This window comes from Candoia aspera, chromosome 15 (genome assembly GCF_035149785.1).
Source record: "Candoia aspera isolate rCanAsp1 chromosome 15, rCanAsp1.hap2, whole genome shotgun sequence".
In the NCBI taxonomy this organism is placed as follows: Eukaryota; Metazoa; Chordata; class Lepidosauria; order Squamata; family Boidae; genus Candoia; species Candoia aspera.
The window spans coordinates 6,964,711-6,978,469 of NC_086167.1; the positions used below are offsets into that span (position 1 = coordinate 6,964,711).

General features: G+C 47.6%; 2 protein-coding genes across 2 annotated transcripts; one reads left to right on the forward strand and one right to left on the reverse strand.

Annotated features, from left to right (window-relative positions):
- Positions 1 to 137: 137 nt before the first annotated feature.
- RITA1 (RBPJ interacting and tubulin associated 1) lies at positions 138 to 4,368 on the forward strand. Its single transcript, XM_063315574.1, has 3 exons — positions 138 to 297; positions 1,786 to 2,101; positions 3,053 to 4,368. Exons 2-3 carry the CDS (start codon positions 1,833 to 1,835, stop codon positions 3,510 to 3,512), a joined length of 729 nt encoding a protein of 242 aa, XP_063171644.1. The 5' UTR covers positions 138 to 297; positions 1,786 to 1,832; the 3' UTR covers positions 3,513 to 4,368.
- Positions 4,369 to 5,847: 1,479 nt separating this feature from the next.
- IQCD (IQ motif containing D) lies at positions 5,848 to 10,964 on the reverse strand. The gene is made up of 4 exons (XM_063315565.1): positions 10,199 to 10,964; positions 8,782 to 9,015; positions 7,562 to 7,633; positions 5,848 to 6,255 (listed from the first exon to the last, which is right to left on the reverse strand). The coding sequence occupies exons 1-4, from the start codon at positions 10,877 to 10,879 to the stop codon at positions 5,977 to 5,979; spliced, it is 1,266 nt and encodes a 421-aa protein (XP_063171635.1). The 5' UTR covers positions 10,880 to 10,964; the 3' UTR covers positions 5,848 to 5,976.
- Positions 10,965 to 13,759: the final 2,795 nt, after the last annotated feature.

Consider the following 13,759-nt stretch of genomic DNA (forward strand, 5'->3'; position numbering starts at 1 on the left):
CCACCCAAAAGGGGCCGTCGGGCTCGGCCGGGGTGGGGCGGGGAGCCGCTTGGGAGCCCGTCCCACCTCCAGGGTTTCTGCGCCACTCGCTGCGCAGGAGAACCGGGGAGGAGGCCGCCGCGCCTCGCAGCCCCCCCACGTCTCTTGGGCGCCGGGGTGGGGACGCCGTTTCGGGGCTGCAGAGCCGAGGCGGGGCCGGGCGGGGGGCGCGCGCTCCGTCCGCCTGGCTGCGGACCCCGCTCCGACCGGGCTGCGCGGCTGCTCTGCGGGGGGAAGAGCGGAGGCGCGGCGTCGCAGGTGGGCTGCGGTCCGTTCCCAGGCGCCGTCCGCGCGTCTCAGCCGCCGCCGGTCCCGCGGACTTGCGAGCGGCGGGGCGTGGGATGGCGAGCTTTGCGCGCACCAGCCGGCTTGCTCGGGGGTCAGCCCTGGCCGAGGCGAGGCGAGGCAGAAGCCCCAGCCCGTCCCCCCAGCAGCCTCTTCCCCCAGGGGCCATGCCACTGCCCAGCCTCGACGGCAGAAGAGTAGCCTTCTGGCCGCAGGCAGCCAAGGTTGCTTTGCTGGAGAAAAAGAACCATCATTCCCAGCTAGCCTGAAAGAGAGAGGAGTTGTGGAGGGAAGGCGACTTAAGCCAGGTTGTGGTTTATTTGTAGCGAGGAAGCCAACCATGAGTGGGGGTGGCCATGCCTGGGCTGCAAAAATAGACCACCGCTAAATAGCCAGAAAGATTTCTCCGGATATCTTGGAGCACGGTGGGGGAGGGGGATTGGCAAGCCAGAGTATAACTTGAGTATGAAACTAGTATTGTGGTTTATCAGTCTGGACTTGTGGTTTAACAGGTTGTGGGAGCGCGCTTGGTGGCTGTGTATCCACAACAAACCCGTGATTAAATTGGCCAGTGAGTCCAGTTGGGATTTACTAGATACTTAATCTAGGATGAATGGAGTTGGGTTCTAGTTTTAATGTTTCAATAGAACAGAAGATCTGTAGCTCAGGGTTGAACTGTGGAGTCCTTGGTGCTCTCTGAGCTTGGCTGTTGGCTTGCAGATGTTTAATTACCCAACTAGGTAACACCATCAGTGCGGGGGAGCGTGGGGTTTGCTCTCTGTTTATATACCGTAGCTCGCCCTGCCAGTGTTGGTGGGGTGCGGTTTTCTCCTTGGCAGTTCCTTGATTAGGGTCTTGTTTTCTGCTTGATTGTTTGTCTGGTGTTAATCCTTGCTTATCTGGGTGTTGCTGGAAAGGATGCGTTCTGGTCTTTTGGTGTCCTACTTAGCTTTTTTTATTGTCTCTTTTGAACAGCGTATAAATGTGGTCTATCTCTATGTGTCTATCGGTGGCTGAGTTGTCTGAATGCCAAGCTTCCAGGAATTCCCTCGCGTTTTTGGATTTAGCTTGGTCTAGGATGCTCACCGTTTCCCAGTTGATGCTGTGGTTGAGTCTGTCCGGGTGTTGTGAGATTAAGGAGTTTTCATCGTGTCTTCTGACTGCTAGTTGGTGTTCATGGATGTGCTTTGCTAGTCTTCTGCCTCTCTGTCCTAGTTCTAACGTTTGGGGAAACCCAACGTTTTCTTTTGTGGATCAGGCCGTCATGCTCAGCTACCAAACAGGATATTGGTTATTACGCTGTGCGAACACAACAGGTGTGCTTTGTTGACCCTGGTTCAGCAGGTTGCGTGAGCCCCGTCAGTTCTGCCCATGCCGGAACAGAATTGTATTAACCAATGCGATTTCCATTGCGGTATTCCCAGAAAATGGTGGTTCATCCTTATCTGTGTTGCACTCCAGTTGTTGGCACGTCTGGATGAGAGCTTCTGCCTGCCTCGGCTGGATCCATGAAGGCCTCAGCAGGGCTGGGATCTCCGCTGCAACGCAGAGGGATTGCCTACAGGATCAAGGCCACACCTTCCTATGTGGACGAATCCCTCTTCAGCAGCCACAGAAAACACCAGCCCGCCGGACCGGATTTTGAGCCTCCCTGGAGGGATGGAAAAACATGGGGTCAGAGACCCCTGCTGTGGAGTCCGGAGACCACACGGGTGGATGCCGGTCCCTTGAAATCCCCCCCACCAGCCAGCACCCCACGGAAGAGAAACAAATACAGGTAGGGGGCATTTGGGGTGCCATCTGTTTGCAACAGGGGCGAGATGCACAGTGCCCCGAAGTGGGAGCATCTCGGGTGCATGGCTTATGGAATTCCCTTGTTTCAAAACAGCATGTCCAGCTTTTCAGTTTAGGAATATGAGAAATTGCTTTCTTCCAGATGCAAGGGTTCCCACCTGCTGCTAAGGTTTAACCATGGTTTGTGGACCAAAACACAAACCATAGTTTACTAACCAAAATAGTTGAGCTTGTGCTACCAACAAGCCATATTGAGTAGCCTGATGTCTGAATGTTGTGTACTTATGTACTGGCTGTGGTTTCTGTTCTGGCTGATGTGAAGTTGGGGGGGGCAGGGGGGTATATTAAATTTGCTGAGTGTCTCTTAGAAAGAGTTTTGGACCAGTTTTTGGCTTTAGGGTGGAAGTCACACAGAAGAGGAAGAATATTAGAGTCTTTTAATGAGGAGCTGCCCCAAATACTCATTATGGGAAGGTGTTCTACATTCAGATAAATTAATGAATCATTTGCTATTATTTTTTTACTTTGAACTGTATTATTTAAAATGATTGCTTTGTTGTCCCAAGACGCTGACCTCTAGTTCTCTTGGCAGTAAAGGGCAGGTTCATGCAATGTGTGTCACCCGGCTGATTGAACACCAATGCAGTGTTTCTCAACCTTGGCGACTTTAAGATATGTGGACTTCAACTCCCAGACTCCCATGCTGGCTGGGGAATTCTGGGAGTTGAAGCCATGTATCTTAATGTCGCCAAGGTTGAGAAACACCGACCTAATGCTTTTTCAGAAGAGAAGCTCTCTTAGTTTTGACATTTTTTCCGATGGTTTTACCAACTCAGCCTGTTGGGTTGGTTGATGAGTCAATGCACTCCCCCAACTCTAAAAATGGGGGAAGCTCCTTGTCTGAATGCGGTCTGTGTCTCTTTCCTTCCGGAAGGCTGAAAAGCCACACTCCGTCCTACTGTGATGAGACCCTGTTCGGGTCAAAACCAGGAGGACAAGAATGGACAGCATCCTGGGCAGCGAGAGAAGATGTGGCTAAGCTCCGCCCTTTGCTCTGGACTCCGCCTTCAGCTCCAAGAGACCTGCCGGCCCTTTTCCGCCATCCGAAGATGGTCACCTCTCAGGGGAAGGACAGATTTGAAGCAAACCGCAGAGTAGAAACCTCTTTGGGGAAGCAGCCTGCAAACTATTCAGACACGGCCACCCAGATCATGGGAAGACCACGCTCCCAGTCCTTCACCAGACTGTATAATGCTTCCGATCGATTTCATCCAGCAGGGTCAAATAAACAGCAGGATCAACGCACGTCCACTGCTGCTCCAGGCCCTCTTCCCACTCCGTGTTTGTCTGCCCGGGCGAGCAGTTCCCGTAAAGAAAAGCCCCCTTGGAAATAGAACGGTCAGATGAATCCTGTGAATGGAGGACTCTCTAAATCAGTGTTTTTCAAACTTAGCTACTTTCAGATGGGTGGACTTCAACTCCCAGAATTCTGCATGGCTGGCTGGGGAATTCAGGGAGTTGAAGTCCACCCATTTTAAAGTGGCCAAGTTTGAGAAACACTACTCTAAATGAGGAGAACGTATAGAGAATAATAGCACTGGTGGTGGTTTCTTGACATTTCTTTGGAGGCTTTTGATGATGGGCTAGTGAACTGTAACGACCTTTCTCTATGTGGGCAACCTGTGTGGGGCACAAACCATGCAAAATGAGGGTGGAGATTGCATGGCCGGTTAAGTGAGCCCAGATGGTCCGTTTTTGCACCTTTAAACCAGGAGCTCCCCATTTTTCTGGGCATTATGGATATTCACAGAACAGGGCGGGTCACACCCTCTGCGACAATCATAAAACACCCATTATTAGAAAGTGAACCAATCCGTTGTGCCCACGTACCCCCAGTGGCTTCCCACGATTCTTTTTATTTTTCGGGGTAGAGAATCGTGGGCCAAACCAAAGTGGTCATCCACAGAGCCCTCCATTTTATTCTCTAAGGTTGCTTATGATGTCTGCATGAGACTCAGAGAGTTACAGTAAATACAGGTTATGCTTGAGCCTGATGGCTTGCTCTGCAGTATCTTAGCTTCCTGTGTACTTTAAAATTAAAGTAGTGCTTAAAGCAAAGTCGGGTGGGGCCAATAGACTACCTGGCACTGAGGGAGGTGTTGTGGCTGCCATTGTGGTTTGCTTCGTTGTCATTAGTGAATAACTTGGCCAAGTTGACATAACACATTCCATTATAAACAAGCAAACTGCCTTTTCTGTTGCTGTTTTGCTTGCCGTGCAGTGTGAATCCAGACCAGGGTTTCTCCACCAGGGTTTCGTGGCACCCTCGGGTTCCACAAGAGGTCCCTAGGGGTTCCCTGGGAGATCACGATTTATTAAAAAAAATATTTCAAATTCAGGCACATTAGAGAGGTAAGTTTCCTTCTTTATTTTCAGTTTAAGAACACTATTTAGGCATGTAGACAGGCCTACCCATGAAACCGATATAATAATTTTGTCATTTCTGGCCTACATTTGAGCCTGAATGGGCAGGGGTTCCCCGAGGCCTGGAAAATATCTCAAGGGTTCCTCCAGGGTCAAAAGGTTGAGAAAGGCTGATCTAGATACTAAAAAAACTATTTTTTCTTCTTCTGCATTTCTGGGAAAGTGGGTGGGAAAAGGATTCTTTTCTAAGCGGAGGGAGATTTTCTCGTCTTCCATTTCAACATACGGCATCTCCCCTGCCCATGGGGAAGGGCGAAAAAGGCAGAGCAAGCTGACACTAGCAAAGTGTGAAACAATAAAGTATAAAATTCTAAAGTTATCCTGGCAGGTGCACAATCATGTACCAGCGGTTCGTTCTGCCCGTAGGAATCGAATCCAATAAGGAATCAAGAACAGCAGGGGAGGGTCTTAGCAAAGCAGGTGGAATTGAGCACTGATTGGACAAGAAGAGAGAGAAAGAGGTTTGTGGATGATCCATTTTGCATCAGTTGGGCTGGTTTAGCACCATGCAAGCAGGATCAAGTAAGAACCCACCCCTTAACCCAGTGTTTCTCAACCGTGGCAACTTGAAGACGTGTGGACTTCAACTCCCAGAATTCCCCAGCCAGCATGGCTGGCTGGGGAATTCTGGGAGTTGAAGTCCACACGTCTTCAAGTTGCCACAGTTGAGAAACACTGCCTTAGCTTAATGGAAATCTCTCCAGCCCGGGTTCCAAAATTTCAATCCACATTTGGGAAGATGTCAGCTTAAAGAAGGGCCATGCCAAACCTGGGTACAGTGTGTTTGGCTAGAAAGCGGGGTAATTGAAAACAAGGGAATGCTACTGCCTCTCCTTCAGTGTGCTGTTTGAAGACACCTTGCAGACTAATTTACTTCTGAAATCAAAACCAAGTTGGAAGAAATGGCTGCAACCAACGGTGTGAGAAACCCAATGTGTGTTGAAGGCCAGTTTGTTTTTCAGCCATCCCCAATTCTGCCCTCACTTGTTGATCAACTCAAAAGCGTGCTCAGTTTAGTCCTAAGGTTCTCAGAAAGCTGATTTCCATGGCCGGTGTGTTCAATCTGCCTTTCGTTTGTGTATATTCTTGCGCAGGGGGGATGAAATTTGGAGGATAAAACGCTGAATGCGCTGGATCAAAGAGGAGCATATCGGTCGAGAAACAAATCTGTAGTTTGAAGCTCTCCCCCCACTTTCTATTCAGGGCGAGAGAGAGTTCAGGCGGGGAGAAATGATACCGCTTTAACGCACCTCCATCTTTTTCAACGATCAGCTTTATTAAAGAAGATGCCACCCTCGGGAAGCCTCCATCTCTCTCCAAGGCTGCCCAGGGTAGCCTTACCACCGGAATAGATGGACAGGGATTGGCCAAAGCTCACTTCCTGCCCATGCCCTTTTTCCCCTTGCCCTTCTTCTTCCTTTTGCTCCGTAGGAGTGACCTCACCAGGTAGCCCTTCCACAGGGCTTGGATAAGAGTCGCGGCTCGGGCTAGGATGGCCAGCTCCTTGTCAGCTTTCTCCCTGTGCTCCTGCTTTATCCTCCTCTCCTCCACAATCTGGCTGTATTCCTCATCCAGCCGGGTGTATTTCTCCCGCAGCTCTGCCAGCTGCTGCTTCTCCACCACGTAGACCTCCTCGATCTCCTCAATCTCTTCCTGGGGAGAGAATTGGAGAACTGTGGTGCGGGAAGGGACCTCGAGGGTCATCTAGTCCAACCTGCTGCAAGGTGCAGGAAAGACACAAGCACCGTCCCCGAGAGGCGGCTGTCCAACCTCTTCTCAAACCCTCCAGAGCTGAAGAACCAGGCCCTCCGCAGGGAGACGGCTCCACTATTGTAAGGAAATGCTTCTTAGGGTTAATGAGTTCTGGGTAGCTGCAGTTTCTTTTTATATAATTTTTATTAAAAAAATTTTTTTAAAGGAAGATAAAAACTAATGCAAACACAACTCATTATTTCTGGCCCTAATTTCTGTGGCTGTGGGAAAAAATTCATCCTCCCGGTAGTTTCCCTTTACGTACCTGAACTTGCCTATCCTGTTTTCCCCCAGTCTTCTTGGCACTGAAATGGGGTTACTGACAGTCCACGATGGGCTTGACTGACTGACTCGTTGCACTGCACCATAAACCACGGTTTAAAAACCATACCACATTGAATTTGCACAATTCAGTAAACCAGCCCAGTTGAGGCTGTTTGAACACTGTGCAAACCAACCCCCTGGAAGACTCATTCCGCTACATAGGTTTGGTTCCCAAATATTTGTACCTGATACCGGAGTAAAATTCTGACTGCTCAGCTGGGTGATTTGGGAGCTCAAGCTACCCCAACATATGGTGGTCCATCTCTACAACTCAGCAGAATACTGGGGCTGACGTAGCTTCTTCATGAGGTTTGGCTAACCAAATTGTACTGCCCTGTCCAGCCAGCTGAGCCTTTCCAATGAATGTGTGAGGACGGTGAAATCTCACTACAGGTAGTCCTTGCTTAACAACCATTCATTTAGTGACAGTTCGGTCTTACGACGATGCTGAAAAAACCAACTTATGACTGGTCCTCCAAAGAGGGTCACAGCTTTCCCACGGTCACGTGATCACGATTTGGGCGCCTGGCAACCAGTTTGCATTTACGACCGTTGCAGTGTCCCACGGTCAAGCGATTGCCATTTTCAACTTTCCCAGCCAGCTTCTCGCAAGCAAAATCAATGGGGATCCACATGATTCGCTTAACAACCGCTGCAAAAAAGGTTGTAAAAATCAGGTTGGATTTGCTTAGCAACTGAAATTCTGGTCCCAATTGTGGTCATTAAGCGAGGACTACCTGTAATGTTATAATCTCAATGGCAGGAAAACCGTAAGGGAGAATCATCCTGCGTTGAAGGCCTAGAAGACCTGGCTGCTTATCTTTGCAAACAATCGCTCAAGAGGAAGATGGCACACTAGGAAAAAAAGAAGTTCATATGGTACCTGCTTTTCAATCATCTCCATATCGTATTTTTGGACCCAATTTTCTATCTCCATTTCCACCTTGTATTTCTTCTAAAGGAAATGAGAGCAGAGTAAAATTTGTCAGCTAGGCAGCAGAGGTTATTATTATTTGCCAGAGCATCTCAGTCACCTTAACTTAGGCTCAGAGTTTGTCAGGGTGTGGTAACCAGTGGCAGTCCTTGCCTGTTTTAGGATGTCCTGAATTTGTTACGTGAGTCTGTTATGTGTCTCTGACTGGAACCCACCCGTAGGGCACTTTAGCCACATAGCCAAGTGCCAAGGTTCTTTATTTTCTGGGATAACTGGTTCATGTATATAAAAGAATGATGGACACTTTATGTCCTCCATGTCAGATCTGGCCTCAAGAAGCGATCAGTCAAATTTCAGTAACGGCTTCAACTGCTGAATAGACTGATGGGGTTCTGCACTTGCAAACGCTTCCCCTAGAGAATCGGTTTGTTAAAAAAAATACAGTCTGGACTTAATGAATAGGTGTGCAAATGCAAAAGTGCACTATTTGATCTGGGATATAAAGAAATCAATCTTGGATTACAAGGCTGAATGTGTAACCTGATAATGGAATCACTCCTTCTTTGCCCATCACTAGGAAGATAACATATAGGCTATTCACACAATATGCTAAACTATGGTTTATTGAATGAATCCAGGTAGTTGGTTGCATACAACACCCTGATCTGGTTTGCACACTTTAACTGGATGGGGGGCCTTGTCCGGCAAACGCTGCCACTGAACTGCAAACTAACGACAAGGATTTGCTTCCTGAAACATACTGAGACATAAGCCAGCCAACCACATTTTAATCTTAATGTGTTGTGTGAACTTGGCCATGTGTTTGAAATGAGCTGAAACCTAAAGGTTTATTTGGACAACTGAACTCTATGTCTGTATCCCAGGAAAGGTTCTGTGTCTTTAGCTCTGGGCTAAATTGCTAATGCTAAATTAGCTTATTGCTTACCTTGATCTCTAAATAGTCAACAATATACTCTGAAGTTATGGCTCTAAGCAAGGAGCAAAATCAAGGAAGATGCTGAGTCCCTGAACTTCAGAACAATAGATGCTCTTGAAAATAAATCTGAATTAAGTGTTGTATATAATGTATTGCCTGTTCATTGTGCCTTGTAGGGTACTCCCCAGCATGCTGTGGGGATTTCTCTGCTCAGCCTCTACCGGTGATTTACCTTCCGAAGGTTAAGTTCCGATTCCCGATTCTCAGCAACCAGGGCGTTGAACTGGGCCCGTAGCTGATGCAGCTCCTGTTGTAACTTGGTGCATTTTGCCTGAGAACTGCGCATCTCTCCCTTGTGCTGCTTCTCTGCTTCCGTTCTGGTGCGCTGGATTTGGTTTTCGGAGAACTTGGCCAGATTGTGCAAGTGACTTTTCAGGTCTTTGATGGTGGTGTTCTTCTTGGAAATCTGGAAGAAAGAGAAAAAAAGTCTGCTCGGTCAGCTTGGAGGCTTTGTGATCGAACTCTCAAGCACAGAGAGTTTGGATGGGTGGGTCCAAGCTATTCTTGGGATAACACCGTTGAGGATATGTGGAGTAGAAATTGGCCGCAGCAGTTGAAGCTGAATGAAACTCATTTGTTGAAGTGTCCTGTTACACTTCCTATACTCACAATCATTATTATTAGGTCCTGGATGTCTTTTATGGAGAAAAGCACATAAAGACTGTAGCAAAAACTCTAAAATGTGCTTAACATCGGGGCTGGCGCTACCATTAAGTGAAAGCAAGCATCGGCTCTTGAGTAGTGCCAGGCATTAAATTACTGATTAAGCCCCCATCTATCACAACCATTTAACGGAATTTAAAGTGTACAATTCATTGAAGCAGCTGGCTACCTGCCAGTGAAGCTTGGGGCATTTTCAGAGCCAAGCATTGCACAACGCTGCCTACACAGATGGTCCCGATGGAAACTGCCTGCTGCTCAAATATAGGGAGTCCCTTCAAGAAGGCCTGATCCCACCCATTCATCTTATAGTTCCACCCACCTCTCCCCAAAAGTGGTAGTGTGCCCCTAAGGCTGCGACCTAAAGGTTGCCCACCCTGATCAAAATCACCCCAGAATGGGGAGGACAGAAAACTTGAGTAGAAGAAAACATTCCTTGCGAGTAGGCGGATCATCTCACGCCAGCTTCAGTGTGGAAGGGTGTCTATCCCAAACCTGCCAAATGAGGGAAGGCAGCTCTTTAGCATTTCTGCAAACAAAGAGAATTAAATCTATGCCCATTCTTTTTCCTGCCTATCACCCTGCCTTCTAGGGAAACAAAACCCAGCTCATTTTAGCAATTAATTGGGTCTCATGAGAGCACGTTTGGTGTCGTGGTTAAGGTGCCAGGCTAGAAACCAGGAGATGGTAAGTTCTAGTCCCGCCTTAGGCATGAAAGCCGTCTGGGGGACCTTGGGCCAGTCCCTCTCTCTCAGCCCTAGGAAGGAGGCAATGGCAAACCACTTCTGAAAAACCTTGCCAAGAAAACTGCAGGGACTTGTCCAGGCAGTCTCCGAGAATCGGACACAACTGAACAGATAAAAAAAATACTTTTTTTGACTGGCCGAGCGTACCCAGGTCAGCTTCCGCCCCTTGGCTCTACCACATACCTCCTCATCCCTGTTCTGGATGGCTGCAGTCAATTCATCTTCCAGAGATGCCACAGTCTCTGTGTTTTTCTTTTCCCTCTGAGAGGTCTCATGCAGAAACCGTTTTTTTTCTTTTTCTTCTATGGGGGTGGTGAGGAGTTGTTCAAAGAGGAACTCCCTCAGCTTGGAAATACCTTTGATGAATTTGCTGACAACGGGGTCCCTGGTATGAGCAAGGTCTCTCAGGGTTTGACAAGCGATCGTATTGGCGTAAAGCAGGCGTACGATGTTTCGGACAGAACTTTTGAGACCTTGGATTTGCAAAGCGAGATGACCGTCGGTGCCGGTGCCAAAAAAGGTTCCTTTACTGGCGCCCATGTATAGAACATCTTCTTCCTTCATGTGAGAGAATGTTGCTTCTAGAATGTTGGAGAGTCGGAGATGTTCCCTGAAGGCTCCTGTAAGGTCAGGACCTAACACGGTGCTCAGCTCATCAAGGTGCTCAGTGACGTGGGAGAAGACGCTGACCAGCTCCACCTTAAAGATGGTCTCATCCAAGACAGTTATGATCCTCTTTGTCTCCACAGTGGTCAGTTTCGACCGACCAGGATCGAAGATCCTTAAGGGCACCCGGAGGGTCTGCCTTCTGGAGTGGCTTGGATCGATTCGCTCGTAGGACGGAGAGAGCAATTCGGTCGTCATGTTTTCTGCTGGAGAGCCTTCAGACGGGAAGGCGGCTTTTGATTTTTCCGAATGATGGGCTCAGATGCTTTAGCGCTTCTGATGGGTGGGATTCTGTGGGTAGGACAGGGTAATGGGAAGAAGGAATGACCTTGAGGGACAGGAGGGAGAGCCTCAATAGGACGGTCAGCTAAAAGAAATCAGTCTGGGGCAGAGATGTAATCTGAGAAAGCGACTCAGGCAAGCCCCTCCCCAGTTCTCATGAAGATAAAGGGAGGGAGCAGGGAAGCCCATTCAGACTTGCAAGATTCTGTTACCGTAACCTTATAATAAAAGCTGCATTAGCTTGTGGGTCTTTGATTTCCAAGTTCGGTCTACCTTGGAGGGTTGACAGTGAAAGGAAATGGAATTAATCAAATGGAAATAGGCCTAGAAAGTAGTTTGGAAGCTTAAAAGAGCCTATGGGCATAACCACCCAAAGCTGCTGAGAATTGGGTGGCATAGAAATTTTGATGATAATAATAATAATAATAATGCTTGAATGGCCATGAGACAGGCCAATGATTCTTCTCCGGTGACCCAAGGTATTTATTTATTATTATTAAATTTTAAATAGGGCAACAGGGTACTGGCAGGGTACACACACTACACAAAGCCATAGTTTATTGGAGACCATACAGAACCTCCGAAATCCTGCAGAGGAGGCAGCCAGGAGCTCAGGCACATGGGACTGCAGGTCTCTTATCTTTAAGTGGGGTTGTTGGGGATCATGGGAGTTATGTCCCAAGGCGCTCTGCGGACATGTCCAGCAACAGCGTCTATAATTCTGGACCGTGGTGAGGGAGGATTATGAGATCTGTAGTCCGAGATACTGGCTCAACATGGGGTGGGAGTGAAACCAGCTTTCCAAACAACCCCCCACCACGTCCTTTCTGGGGTTCTCTGGGCAAGTCAGGCTATAACTCCCATCCTTCCCAGGTGTATGTGTGGGGAAGCTTGCTGGGGGGGGGATGGAAGTTGTAGTCCAAGGGATCTGGAGGGCAGCAGGGTGGGGAACACTGGAACAGAATTTAGGAAGGAGTATTATAATACTTTAAAACATCTGAGTTGGCAGTTGCTGCAGGCAAGCAGATTATTAATAATTATTAATTATCAATAATTGTTAATTATCAGTAATTAATAGTATAATTCATGGAGAAAATCTATGTGGTTAAGTCAACAATGATTTGATGGCACATAATAATATGATATAATATATAATAACAGTATAATAAAATAAAATATAAATAAAATATAATAGTAAAATAATCTAATAATATAATGTACACTAATAAAATATAATGTAATATATAATAAAACGATATAAAATAATCATTTTATATTGTTTTATTATAATGTATGACGTATTTTATTATTATACAATATCATTGTATTACACTATCTTTTTATTTTTATTATTACTACTATTATATTTTGTATATTTTTATTTTATAATGTATCTTTTAATGATATTTAATTCATTTATTGTTTTAATGCGCCTGTAAACCGCCCAGAGTCGTTTGTACAAGATGGGCGGTGAAGAAAAGCGATAGGTAGGTAGGTAGGTAGATAAATATACTCTTATACTAATAATATTACTATTATTATGTATTATTGCATTATTCACATTAACGAGGGGTGTTTTCCCGTTCCTTTCAGCCCGCGCAGGCGAAGCACCACCCGAGCGCTTCAGCGTCACCCGAACCAACCGCCAACGACGCCTCGAGCACCACGACAACCGCGTCCCTTTCTGAAATTGAGGCCGAGGCCTCCTGTTGCCAGGCAACCCTGGCCCGCGCGAGACGCTAACCAGCCTCGTAAGGGGCGGAGCTCCATCTAGCCAATCGAAGCCTTCGTTGCTCCTACCGTGCATGTTACGTTGTCCAAGGCTCGTCCAATAAGGGAGCGTCGTCGGTCGTTCGGTCGGCGCCTTGCCCCGCCCTCTTCTCACGTGCCGGCTTAAGGGAGTCAGATTAGCAAAAGAAGGTGGCTTACACTTCGGGTTGTCAGTTGACCCTAACAGAGATCAAACGGAAAAGCAAAGCGGAAAGCGAGCGAAACTTATCGCCTGGAAGTCGTTGTGATTTCGTGCCTTTTTGGGGGGCGGTTAGCTGCTGAATGGCGTCGCTGTATCTCAATAACCTCTACGATGGAAACGTTACGTTTTTCTTTCTACATGGTGCCGGCAGGAGAACAAGTGCCCTAAGTTAGACGTAATATTTACTTTAAGCTTTTCTGTTTGTTTTTTTACCGGCTTATGAACAAGCTATTGACGCAAATAGGCAAAAGAATGCTTATCCTTTATGTATAGGTCTAATTCTGGCCACTCAAATGGCGGCACATAGATGTGGAACCGGAACTGTGGGGCAACCATACGTTTCCCTATCTCTACTCTAGTAGGGGTGTAGCGTGTTCCGGGGCAGGACATGGGAAAAGGGCAGGCTAACAGCGCACGCGCACTCCGAAAGGCTCTAGAGCAAGCGGTAAAGAGGGAGTAGAACCACAACTTCCGGATACCAATAGGACGCTGCTGATGTGCTGAGTGGAGACATTAAATAGGCTACCCTTCTCTCCTCCCCGCTCAGTCATGCTGGTTGGGGATGATGGAAGTTGTCGTCCAACCCATCTGCAAGGCTGCAGGTCGGGGGGTGGGCTGTGCAATCCGTGCAATCCTTTCGTTGAGAACTTAATCTGTTTTATTGCCAGGGCATTGCAACCTTTAAAGTCATTTTTTTTAAATTAAAAAAAGGGATGATGCTTCCAGGATTGCGAGCGCGCGTGCATGCATGGCTTCCTTCAGAGTCAACCCCAAATAAACGGAATCGCCCCCAACTCTGCCAAGGTCACCCGCGGGCTTTGCAC

Excerpts from the sequence above, each read along its gene's own strand:
- RITA1 (XM_063315574.1), top strand. The coding sequence starts at position 1,833 with ATGAAGGCCTCAGCAGGGCTGGGATCTCCGCTGCAACGCAGAGGGATT. Across the intron at positions 2,102-3,052 it reads CGGAAGAGAAACAAATACAG|GCTGAAAAGCCACACTCCGT; the intron begins GTAGGGGGCATT and ends TCCTTCCGGAAG.
- IQCD (XM_063315565.1), bottom strand. The coding sequence starts at position 10,879 with ATGACGACCGAATTGCTCTCTCCGTCCTACGAGCGAATCGATCCAAGC. Across the intron at positions 7,634-8,781 it reads CGGAACTTAACCTTCGGAAG|AAGAAATACAAGGTGGAAAT; the intron begins GTAAATCACCGG and ends CATTTCCTTTAG. Across the intron at positions 6,256-7,561 it reads TGGAGATGATTGAAAAGCAG|GAAGAGATTGAGGAGATCGA; the intron begins GTACCATATGAA and ends TTCTCTCCCCAG.